The 12,295-nt window shown below is 35.7% G+C and overlaps 1 protein-coding gene across 1 annotated transcript in view; it reads left to right on the top strand.

Annotated features, from left to right (window-relative positions):
* Positions 1-6,499: 6,499 nt before the first annotated feature.
* The window catches only part of LOC129718092 (synaptic vesicle glycoprotein 2C), a 39,159-nt gene continuing 33,363 nt past the window's right edge, over positions 6,500-12,295 (top strand). Inside the window, exons 1-2 of the mRNA XM_055668511.1 lie at positions 6,500-6,601; positions 6,657-7,132. Of these exons, the coding sequence (XP_055524486.1) occupies positions 7,084-7,132 (49 nt within the window). The 5' untranslated portion in view covers positions 6,500-6,601; positions 6,657-7,083. The remainder of the gene's footprint in view (positions 6,602-6,656; positions 7,133-12,295) is intronic.

The raw sequence follows: 12,295 nt of genomic DNA, 5'->3' as shown, positions 1-12,295 counted from the left end.
ACGCAAACCAGTGTTATTAGACTAACTCATAAACAGCATGCAACACCTCAAATAAGGTGCTCGTTGCTACCGATATCACACACTGGAGTATCCTCCATTCAAGCTATTTCCCGTTCCTTTTCACTGTTTTCCTTGCTCGCATTCGCTCCCGAGATCATATGCACACACGCGCGCCTACTTTTTTACTCGTGTATACTCCCCTACTCGCGAGGACAACCAGCCGAAGACAGTTGGTTCAAGTTGCATTGCGATTGTTGTGGAGGGACAAAAAAAAAATTTGAAGTAGGGTAAAGGATTATTTCGGTAGCGGTTTGCTTTGTCTGATTTTGCATTAGACTGCTGTAAAAAATTTACCAAAGCAGTCCGATACCCTACACGATCCAGCATGCGATACTTTACAGACTCTTCGCCAACTCTCGGCTGTCGGTGCACGAAACAAAACTGGGTAGTTGAAAAAAGTTTTTTTGTTTTCGAGCCTATTTTTTCAAGCACTCCTCCTAGTCGAGCAATTTTAGTCGAGTACTCCTACTCGCTAGCAGGAGCCCGCGTACTATTTTACAGTCGCTGAGTAGAAACACAAAAGAGTTTTTGCGTGCCAGTGCAGAAACAGCTGCTACTCCGGCAAATACATGAAGAAAAAGAAGTATCTCGAAAGAAGGTGTGCAAAAGACTTGAGAAGCGTGCATATGTCTCGTTCTCAAGTAGAAAGAAGGGGACAGGTTTTGCTTCTCGTTCGCTTTGTAACGCTGACTCGAACCAATATATTCAAAAATAAAAAAAAAAAACAGTTGAAAGATATGAATAAAAAAGAAAATAGCACAAGAAGCCACAAAAAATGACACTGTAAAGATAGTTAAGTAAAGAAATAACAAAACTAACAATAATGACAGACAACAATTACAAAAAAATGGAAAAACAAATTGTAATAAAAAATATATGACAGAAGAAGGAAACCATGATAAATCTGACCTAAATAGTCAAAATAGAAAGAAAACCGAAAAATGACAAAATATAACAAACAACAACAAAAATGATGAGGGAGTGACACAAAAATCACAGAAAAGAGACAAAATATACCAAAAGTCCTAAAAACTGTAATGACAAAAATTATGAAATAGAGAAACAACACAAGTAACAAAAGAGTAGGAATGACGAAAACATTTACAAATCACAATATTGAACAAAACCGACGAAGTGTATCAAAAAATGACAGCCAAAACGGAGTGAAAAATATTTTGAAAAATACAACAAATATGACAAAAGATCGAAAAATATACACACTCAATTAGACAATATAAGTTCGGTACAATTTCGATCGGTAAGTTTGAGAAAATATTGAGTATTTTGTAAAATTGATATAACTTTACATATTTTCTGTATTCAACAAATAATTTTACTGAATACTGCTCTACTTTCTGCTGAACTGTTCGGTAAATTAAACTTTAACCGAATGTTGGTAAAAAACTACCGGACCAACTATAGCGCTGTCAAATTTTCTCTATTCGTTGTTCTTCTTCTGGTTGTCAAGTCGGTTCGTTTGAACATTGAAGTTCCTGCGAAAGACAAAAAAATGAAGAACGTTTTCCAACAACTTCAGCAAGAAGATGATCGCATAGAACAAATTTTTCGCATGCTGCGTAAATAGTTTACACCGCCATGTTAATGGACACATCAGGAAGATCCTCGGCTTTGAAACTATGAGCACAACTGGCGTGAAGTTCATGCACAGTCCAAAGCAGTAAAAGACGTTTAATTGATTTTCACTCATGCAAATTCGGTGCGGCGAACGTCGATTTTTGATTTTTTTTTAGTTTTCAATAGTTAAAATTTTTAATAACATTTGAATAAAAATATTAATATAAATTTACGTCATATTTCTGGTTTTCTTAAATAATTAAAAGTGAACAAAAAACAAACATCACAGATCTTTCGGTACTGTCTTACACAAGTTACAGATTTGATCGGTGGTTTTGGCAACTAATTAGGTCGGTAATAATGACAGAAAGCAACAACAATCTGAATACTGATCGGTCGGTAGTGGTTTATATTACCGAACGTTTTATCGAGCGCCCAGCTGTTGAAAAGTCGGTGAAAAAAAAAAACGAATTCGCTGATTAAATGTAAGTGTGTAAACACTGTCAAAATAAATAATCAATAAAAATAACAATAATGATAAAATATTCAAAAATGACAAAAATAGCTAAAAAAAAACACAAAACCGATGAATTGAATATATGGCAAAAACAAAAACAATAAATAATAACGAACGATACAAAAATGGTCACAAGTGGTAAAAAATGACAAAAAAGTGACACAAATAAAAAATGATAAATTTAACTAAACATGACATAAGAAGAAAAAAAAACGTATGGATACGAAAACGGGTTAAACAAAATACAGATAATGATAAAAATTAAATGAAAAAAATTGAACAAAAAAGACACTTGAAATCAAGTAAAACGAGACATAAAAATGGCTAACAAATGAGAGAATAAACAATGGAATAATAAATATGACATAAATGACAAAAACAAAACTTACAAATAAATAAAAATATAACATACTGGCACATAACTGCCACAAAAATCACTCATTTAAAACCAAAATATTCAAAAATAGAAAAAAGGAAAGAAAATAGTAGCAAAACTGAAGTACAAAATTATATTAAGCTGGTAAAAATATGACAAAATATGCAAAAATTACAAAAATACATGAAGACGGAAAGAAATCACATGACTAATGAACAAAAAAATGACACCAATGATAAATAAAGAAACGATTTTACACCAGAATAACATGAACGAGATGAACAAAAGGCACGAAAATAACACCAGAATGGAACAAATATAACTCAAAATTCACACATCAAATAACGCAGTAGACACAAAAAAGTCAAAAATTGACATACGAAAAAAAATAAAAAAATGGTTCAATGAAACTAATTGAAAATGGAAAATTATATAGAAATAAATCAAAAATATCGAAAAATGACGAACAATTTAAAATAACCTGTGAGGTACACATGACAGAGAAAAGAAAATACAACAAACCAGACATGAATAAACAAAATCGATATTGAGATAATAAATCAAAATGTCAAAATAAGAAAAATATCTAAAAATGACAACAATAGAGTAAAATCATGACAATTAGATAAGATTAAAGAAATTACAAAATCAAGAAACAACAGCAATTAGCAAAATTGACAAAAATAGTTATGTATAAAACGACAAGTGAGAAAAATATGAAATCTGACATGAATGACAAATGTAAACAATTAAAAAACAAGAAACATAACTAGGCGTGACAAAGAACCTAGAAAGTGATAAAAAATCAAAATCAATAACCAAAATGTAGTGAAAATATGACCGATGAGGAGGAAAACAATACATCTGACATGATTACCAAAAATGTGACTAAATAAAAAAATAAGAACACTGAATAAAAATAAAAGAAATGTACAAAATTTAAAGAGCATACAAAAATAATCAACAAATGACAGAGAAATTGCGTAAAACGGTAGACAAATAATAAAACAAGAAAAGAAAAGCCCGAAATGATAAAAAACACTCAAACATACCACAAAAATAGTACAAAAGTGATGACAAAATAACACTGGAGTCACCTAAAATAACAAAACACGTGAAAAATCTCACAAATGTCAATACACGTCATGGCAAATATGACAACATGAAAGAATAATACCAATAACAAAAAAGTAATAATGACAAAAATATTCGAAAATCAAACAAAAATGAATGACAGAAAATGCCAAAAAATGAAAGCCAAAATGAGGTAAAAAATGACAAAAATGTTACATGGCGAAAAATGTAAAAACTCTTACCAATGAAGAAATTGTGAATAGAGCGAAATAATTCAATAACGACACGAAACAACACACAAACAAAAATTGTAAATAACATAAAAACCTTCTGCAAATATAATTATAATTATTTCAAAAAAAATCACAGGAGGGTTGTGTGCAAAGCCACGACCGCAAGGTTGAAGTAGAATACTTTTACAAGAAAGATAACCCGGCTGCTTGCGTGTCACTCAATTTGAAATCGGATTTATTTCTTATATACCGCTTGTTAAGCACAGTATCAACAAATCTTAATAAACATCACACTGCTGTGAATGATCTCCCAGCTGGTCTCGAGGTACGATGCTGGCCTAACAAGTCAGTCGTCGTATGTTCGAGTCCCGGCTCGGGAGAGACTGTTAGTGTTAGTAGGATCGTAGCGCTGGCCCCGCAATTGTCCTGTACACTTAACAGTCGGCTGCGAAGTCTGTGTATAGTAAACCAGAAGGTCGAATTCCGATACGGAATGTAGCACCAAGGCTTTGCTTTGCTTTTACTGCTGTGCATCTGCAGCAGCATCAAACCTCAGTTGCAGTTTATTAATAACATTTCATTATGGTCTTCCAAAAACGTTTAGTAACCTTGAAAAAGGCCGATTGTTGCAATTGCAATTTTCATTCAATTATTGCATAAATGCTTCATGGTCAGATATACCCGCTGCAACTGCTACACTATTCGTAGCCATGCCACAGTTGTGGCCGCTATACGCTGCCAGTGGTATTCGCTGTCCCTGCATCAGCTGGCCCAGCTGCTATCGATGCTGAGATCCGCTGAAACTAGTGCGCTATCCATTGCTACGCTACAGCTGTGACCGCTATCCGCTATCGCTGGTATCCACTGCACTGCTACTGCTGCTGCTGAGGGATGACTGCTGTTGTCGCTGTCTAGAACTATTATGAGCGGCTTCGGCTGAAACAGGCTCTTATATAGGCCAAATAGCATATTTTCAATTGCAAGGTATATGATTCTGTCGACCGTGCTTGGGAAGCAAGCATATAACGTCCAATCAGAGTTCGAATTTTTCGTTTTGACAAGGCTTGACTATTTTCAATAGTACAATAGTGTGAATAATAAAATTAAAATTATCTTCATTTGGGAAGAATCTTAGAAGATTTTCCAATCTATTGCTACAAGAACGAAGGAAATCCATCGAATACTAACCGATTTATTAGCATTTGAAATTGGACATATTTTTCACTTTTTTCGGTTTTAGATTTTCTTTTCACATCCCTATGTAGCCGAACTTCCTGAGAGAAGTATTCTACTTCAAAAATTTCGAATAATGTCATATATATAAGTATAACAAAATTAAAAAAATGACAAAAATAAACAACATAAAATAACAATAAAACTATAAAATCGAAAAAATTACAATTGAAATAAATTAAAAACCATCATGAAAATAGCAACCAAATGGAGGACAAGAGAAAAAAATACAAAATGATAAATTTGATATAAATGACAAGTAACTTTTATCAAATTGAGAAAAATGACACCAGCGTTAAACAAAAACTACACATATATGACACAGGAATAACGCTGAAATGACAGAATGTTAACCCTGGAAAGATAGTCTGTGTCAATTTGACCCCTCACTTTCAGCGATATTACTCTTTATTTCTTATAGTGCGTCGGTATTTTCTCGTTTTTGTCAATAAAGAATTCTGGTTTTTGTTATTGACCGTTGTGTGAACACTGTAATGACCATTTATCGATAATTAATGAAGTAAAACATGCAATTTCGATTTTGCAAAAGTCGGGAGTCATTTTGACGCATGATTATCGTTTTACGCACACTAAAAGTACGCAGGGTTAAATATTGCAAAAACAGCAACACTATTGAATAGTACGAAGTACAATTAATCAAATCAGATGTGTGGTTTCTGAGATATTGATGTTTCGTGATTTTTACATGTTGATACATAACCTCTAAACTTAAAATCCGATTACAATGAAATTCAATAGCAACCTATGGCGCAACTAGACCTTTCATTTGCAATTAATTTTATGAAAATCGGTCCAGCCATCTCTAAGAAAAATGAGTGAGAAAAAAAAGTTGCACATACATACACACACACACACACACATACACACATACATACATACATACAGAAAATGCTCAGTTCGTCGAAAGGGGTCGAGTGGTATATGACATTCGGCCATTGGGACCACTTTTATACCTTTGGTTTTTCCAGTGATTGCTATACCTTTCTAGGAGAAAGGCAAAAAGAAACGAAAGTTGTCAAAAATGATAAAACTGACCTAAATGAATGAAATGATAACTAACAAATTAAGAAAAAAATACATAAAAATTACCCAGAAGAAAAGAATGTCTTATATGACTTTATTAAAATGACAAAATTAGCACAAATGTGACAAAAAAATGAAAAAAAAAAACGTTTACTACTAGCTTCGCTACTAATCATGTCGCGGGTTTGGGGAACATTTTAACTATCAAACAATACATTGGTTTTCGGTATTCGTACAGTGCTACTGAAGTAAGATGTGGTCCTTTGTCGAATGAAAGCATTTTACAGGTGTAATGTCTGATAGTTTGTGGTAGTACTAAGCCGGTTGACAACGCTTAACCTTGATCTCAACGACAGAGAGATGCGCGCCACTAGGTGTAATTATTTATAGCTTTCTAAGCGGTGCCAGCTTGGCTCAGTTGCTTTCTACACCATATCAGCTGGTAGAGAAGATTTCGTATCTGTCAAGCTTTGAGATTTTTATTTGCAAGTAATTATTATTTACAGATAGCAAAAATATTCTGTTTAACTTGTTTCCGAACTAGGTTTCCCTATCAACGAATGTCTCTTCAGAAAAAAAACCGACCACTTCAGCTTAAACTCATCCCAGACCGCAAAATCTCCTGGTTCCTGTGACGGAATATCCACAACGGTAGTCACTGATAAGCCACTTAGATTACACCTGTTGTGGCTGCCTACCGCAGCGGCGCAAACCGTGTTCCCGACAACAAATGTGAAGTTTGCGCGGCTACTCGAATCTCGAATGGGGTTAATCGGACACGGTTGGCAGTCGGTTGCATTGCGACACGGGAATTCGTACCGCGAGGACAGTAAGAACTAGTTAGTCTACAATCGAGGGGATCGATCTATCCGATCGATCGAGCACCCGCGCGAAGTGAAAGTGGCGCAAAGCTGATAAGGAAACAGCAACCAACGTGGAGAGTCGCCGCCAAGTCGTTTAACACGGAAGAAATGACTGATCAGGGAGCCGATAAGAGCGAGGTTAATGGGAGCTCGACAAGTAAATATTTCGCTTTTGTTGTAATTTAATGGGCCATTACGGAATGATGCGTTAAGCCATTGTTTGCTATAGTACTGGGGAGCAGATTGTTCGATCGGCTTCAAATTAATTGGTTCTGCATCTTGTTGGTTATCGATGCTGGAAGTGATCGGATCGGCTGCCGTTACGATAGTGGTATATTATAAGTGAATTTTCGATGGTTCGATATATTCTTCAACGGTTGGCGGTTTTGAGCGGTATTTGCTACATTACTGGTGATTTCATGCTATAATTAATTACAGTGAAAATTCGCTCTTTAATGATGAAGATATCGTTAATGTGAGTTGTAAGTGCTGCGGAAAAGCGCTGCGTGAAAAGTGGTGGCTGAGACCAGTCCAAATTAGTTTGTATTTTTTTTTTGCCCACCCACCCAAACATGGTTCATTATAGTGAAGTGGATTTTTAAAAAAATGAGCAACCGTTTGTGCCAGTTTCCATGCGTTGCTGCTTAATGAAGTTTGAATCGTTCTTTGGTTATTTTTTTACGAAAAGCTCAATGCTTCAAGAACTGTATATTAAAATCTATTGTTTATGGAGAATATTTATGGTTCATTTCATCCCTCTTATCATAAACAAACAATGGCGCTGCCCTGCCTTATCAAAACAAACCGCAACAGAATTATTCAAGGATTACTTTAGCTCATGCAAAGTTGACAATTTAATCACCATGTGTTTAAATTATGACGACTTTCCTTTACGGAAGATGCTCCTAATCAGCAACAGAATTTCACCGCAAAAAACCACGCGTCGTTTTTTGTAGGATTGGAAAAAAACTGTTAAAATGATATCGTTGAAAACTGCAAGGATAATGGTTGAAACTTGGGTTCTGCAAAAAATCCGTAAAATCTTCAGGGTCATAACAATCAGGGATTTGAAATGAAAATACCGAGGCATGTACAACGTAAGTTTTTACTGCAAGAAATGTGACTTAGGACAAAATTAGGCGTCTTGAAAAGCACAGGCTATGGTTGATAAGGCGAAAATTTCGAAACTCATCAGAGTGCTTGCAATCAGAAACTCAGGCACAAAAATATATTTAGACTTTCAAGAACTAAGGTCAAGCGGAAATTTGAATAAAAAAAACTTCAGTTCATTGAAACATTATTCAGTTGTATTTTAACAATTAAGTCATTTATGATACAAAAACAATTTGAGTCTATTTTGTGTCACTTTAGTTTTCATTTTTATGAAGTATATCTTTTGATATCTAAGATATCATTATCATAATTTTTCGAGTCATTTGTTGGTTAATTCGTGTCATTTTTATATCATTTAAATATATAATTTTTTTGTAGCAATCTTCGTGCCATGAGTTGTCTATGCTGTTTATGTTACTTTTCCGTCATTTTCGTGTTATTTGTATCATTTTACATTTTTTTTGTATGGGTTATTTTTTGTTGATTTAGTGTCGTTCTTGGGACAGTTTTGTACCATTTTTGAAACTTTTGAGACATTTTCGTGTCATATTTTAGACATTTTCAGATTATGTTTTGCCATTTTTGTGTCACTTTTTTGTGTTAATTTCATATCATTAGTTAATAGTTTTGTGTTGTTTCTATGTCATTTTTGAATCACGTTTGTGTCAATTTTGTATTTGTTTGAGGTCAGTTTTATGTTACTTTCATCTTAGGTGGGCAACTAAGTTCTCGCTGTTTGTCAATAGATGGCGCCATCAGTGAATGCTGATCGATTTTGACATACCTAGAATATTATCAACCAAGCGAAGCCATATGGTTAGGCTGACCAGACGTACCGTATAGGACGGGACACCGTTTTTTCGACCATTTTTGATCGTCCCGTATTGTTACCATTTTGTATTTACCATTTTGTATTGTATCTTTAAAAAAATTCGAAAAAAGATTTGCATCAAAATTATCAACGAATTTTACTTAGTGTATTGCAGGAAGTCGTTATCAGAGAATTAAATGAATGAAACACGGAGTCCATGACAGTTGCAAACCGTTGGGCTCAAATATTTTTCGAAATGGTAGTTTCGACGAGCGGTTTATCCAAGCAATGAGTAGTTTTTTGTTCTGTTTTACCTTGGGTAGTAAAAATTTCCAAAAATCAATCTTTCCGAGTGTCCCGCTTTTCGAATTCAGTGGTGTGATAATGTCTTTTTTTGTGTCGAAAAGTCGTCATTTGCAGGAAGTGTTAATTTTCTCATTTCATTCAGACATAACGGCGGCTGAAGCGCATCGAGAGTTGCCAAACGCAGGAACAGCTTACTTCGATATTAGGAGGTACCCGCCAAGTCATTTGCAATCGATTTCATGCTTTGGGAATGATTCAAAAACTTCAACTTGCGTTTCTTATCATTTTAAGCATAAAAAAGAGGTTATGCTGTGTATTTGGCGGGACAAGGCTGGTGTTTTATTATTATGAGTTTTTGGAACCGAACGAAAAAATCTCTGAGGAACGGCATCAGCTTCAAGACCAGAGGTACCAAACAGTGACTCTACTGCATGACAACGCTCAGCCTCGTACTGCCTAAGTCGTTAAAATTTATTAGGAACACTTAAAGGAGAAGTTTTAACTCACCCGCAATGTACTCTAGACATTGCGCCGTCCAATTATTACTTGTTTGTTCGATGGTACATGGTCTGGCTGCTTATATGAAGACATCGAAAAATGGCTTGATTCTTAAATAGTCTCAGATGACGAACACTTCTATTGTAATTGTAATCGACCTCTGCCTAAAAAATAGGGTGAAGAGATTGCTAGTAATAAGCAATACTTCGAATGACTTATGGGTGTTTATTTTTTCCAAGTAGAGTTGCATTTTTATTTAAAAAACAGCGAGAACTTAGTTGCGCACCTAATACGGTTTTCCTGTGGTTTCTAAATTATTCTTTGTTCGAGTGACATTTTGTGTCATTGGTCAGACATTGTTGTGAAAATTTAATAACATTTTGTATTATTTTTGTAGAAATGACCATTTTCGTGCCTTTTTTGTGAAATATTGGAGTCATTTTTACGTCATTATGGAGACAGATTTGCGCAAATTTCAATCCATTTACAAGGTTTTATTTGTTTTTGCACCAGTTTGATCATATTTTTTGTTTTTTTTTGTGGTATTTTTCTATCATTTTCGAATTGTTTTTGAGATGTCTTTGGGCAAATTTTATTTGAATTTCATGACATTTTCAAGACAGATTTATATCAGTTTTGTATAGGTTTTGAGTCTATTTTTATCTCTTTTGTGTTATTTTTGTGTCATCTTCGAAACATTTTCAAATTATTAATAAAAAATTCTGTCGTTATGTCATGTTTTTATGTCAATCTTAGGCCATGTTTAGATTTTATGTCATTTTTGAGACAGGTTTTTGTGAATTATTCGTTATTTTTGAGTTGTTTTTGTGTCATTCCTGATATTTGGTGCATCAGTTTCGTGTCATTTTGTGGGTGTTTATTTTTTATAAATTTCAGGCCATTATTGTGTCATTTTGAATCGCTACAGATCACGTGATATGTTCATATTGATATGTGTACTACGTGAACTTGATGTGTGAAATGAACTTCACCTCGGAACTCACTTCCCTCGTGAGGGAAGTTAAATACGAAGTGCCCTACCAGTCGTTGCCATCCAGGGTGAGATAGGTCTCGTCGTCCATCACCACCGCCACGTCGCGATTCGCTGGAAAATCGACTTGACCATCTCTTTCAGCCGCTGCCGGTTTCTGACATGTATGTTCTTGTTCGCCAGGTACTTTTTAACTGTTTGGCTGGTTGCAGCATACCTCCGGCAAAGCGCACGCAGCGATGTCGCCACTTTTCCCTCGGTCTTCCTCTTTTGCATCCTTTGGAACTTCTTGTCGCTCGTGGTCGTCGGCCATCCGGTGCCGGGTTTTCTTTCGATACTCTGATTGTTGTCCAATAGTGCCAAGATGTTGTAGATGCAGGAACGGACCTATCCGGTGTCCACAAAGTGCCGCGCAGTGTCCGTTTACTACGCGGCGGGGTACCGTCTTTTGAAGGCGCACACTTCTGAACGAAGTAGCTTCACTGTTTTCGCCAGCACGGTTAAATCACAGTGAGAACGGACATTTATGTTCATATAAAAAAAATTAAAATCGTTTGTAGAACTTTGAATTAAAATACGTTGCCATATCGATATTATATCGATATCAGAACTTGGTTTGTCAGTGACGCGAACGCAAAGTACAAGAGCATTACGTACTTACGTATGAAATGACGGTTCCAAGTTTTTACACATCTTTTGAAAATAAAGACCTGAATACACACGCGGCGTAATGACGCCTTCTTCATGCAAATTAGAAGGCGTAATCGCGCCTTCCGCTTGAACTCCTTTTAACCAGAACCTTTTAGCTTTGCCTTCTTGCGAAGAAGGAAGTCGTTCGCCGCCATCGGCTGCGCACTTGGCTGCCTTCCGTGTAGACACATCGTGCCTTCCACACGGTCTTGTGTCGCCCTCTTTTGGCGAAGGCGCTGGCAGCGCCGTGTTGTATAATTTTCCGCCTGCCGGTAAATCTAGAAATGTGTTGCTTCATTTTTTCTTCCAACAAACATAAACATAACTTGGGTGGCATGACGACAAGAAGGTTAGCACACGGTGGAGCTCGAGACGGCGTAATTGCGCCTTCCGTGTAGACGAGTGGAAGGTGGCAGATGCTAGAAGGCACATTAGATGGTTTCAAGAAGGTACTGACAATTTTCGTCAGAAAGGCGTTGTCACGCCGTGTGTGTATTGGGGCCTTAAGATGAACATCTATTCTCTGTGGTTAGAGTTCGACTAAAAGAGCTGTCATTTTTTTTCTGCTGATTCATGGCTTACTACGAATCACGCAACATCGGGTTTCGTCAGTGCGTATAATAAAACCCATGAAAAATCGATGATTTTTGTTCTATTTTATACAAACGTATTACAAAATCTGTTCTCTGTATATGATGAGCATGTAGTGTTCTATGGTGAAAATATCCAATCAAGATGCAGGTCAACTTCGCGCATTATTTTCTACACCAGAACACTAACTTGGTGTTTATACAATCCTTTTGTAAACGGAACATTATGTTCACATGATCTGTAGGAAAAAACAGAAAGTTGCAGTGTTGGTAGTAAGCAAACGAAGGATTCCGTTCAAGTTGAGTTCTGCAATATCGTTC

This window comes from Wyeomyia smithii, chromosome 1 (genome assembly GCF_029784165.1).
Source record: "Wyeomyia smithii strain HCP4-BCI-WySm-NY-G18 chromosome 1, ASM2978416v1, whole genome shotgun sequence".
In the NCBI taxonomy this organism is placed as follows: domain Eukaryota; kingdom Metazoa; phylum Arthropoda; class Insecta; order Diptera; family Culicidae; genus Wyeomyia; species Wyeomyia smithii.
This window is presented reverse-complemented; position numbering and strand designations above follow the sequence as displayed.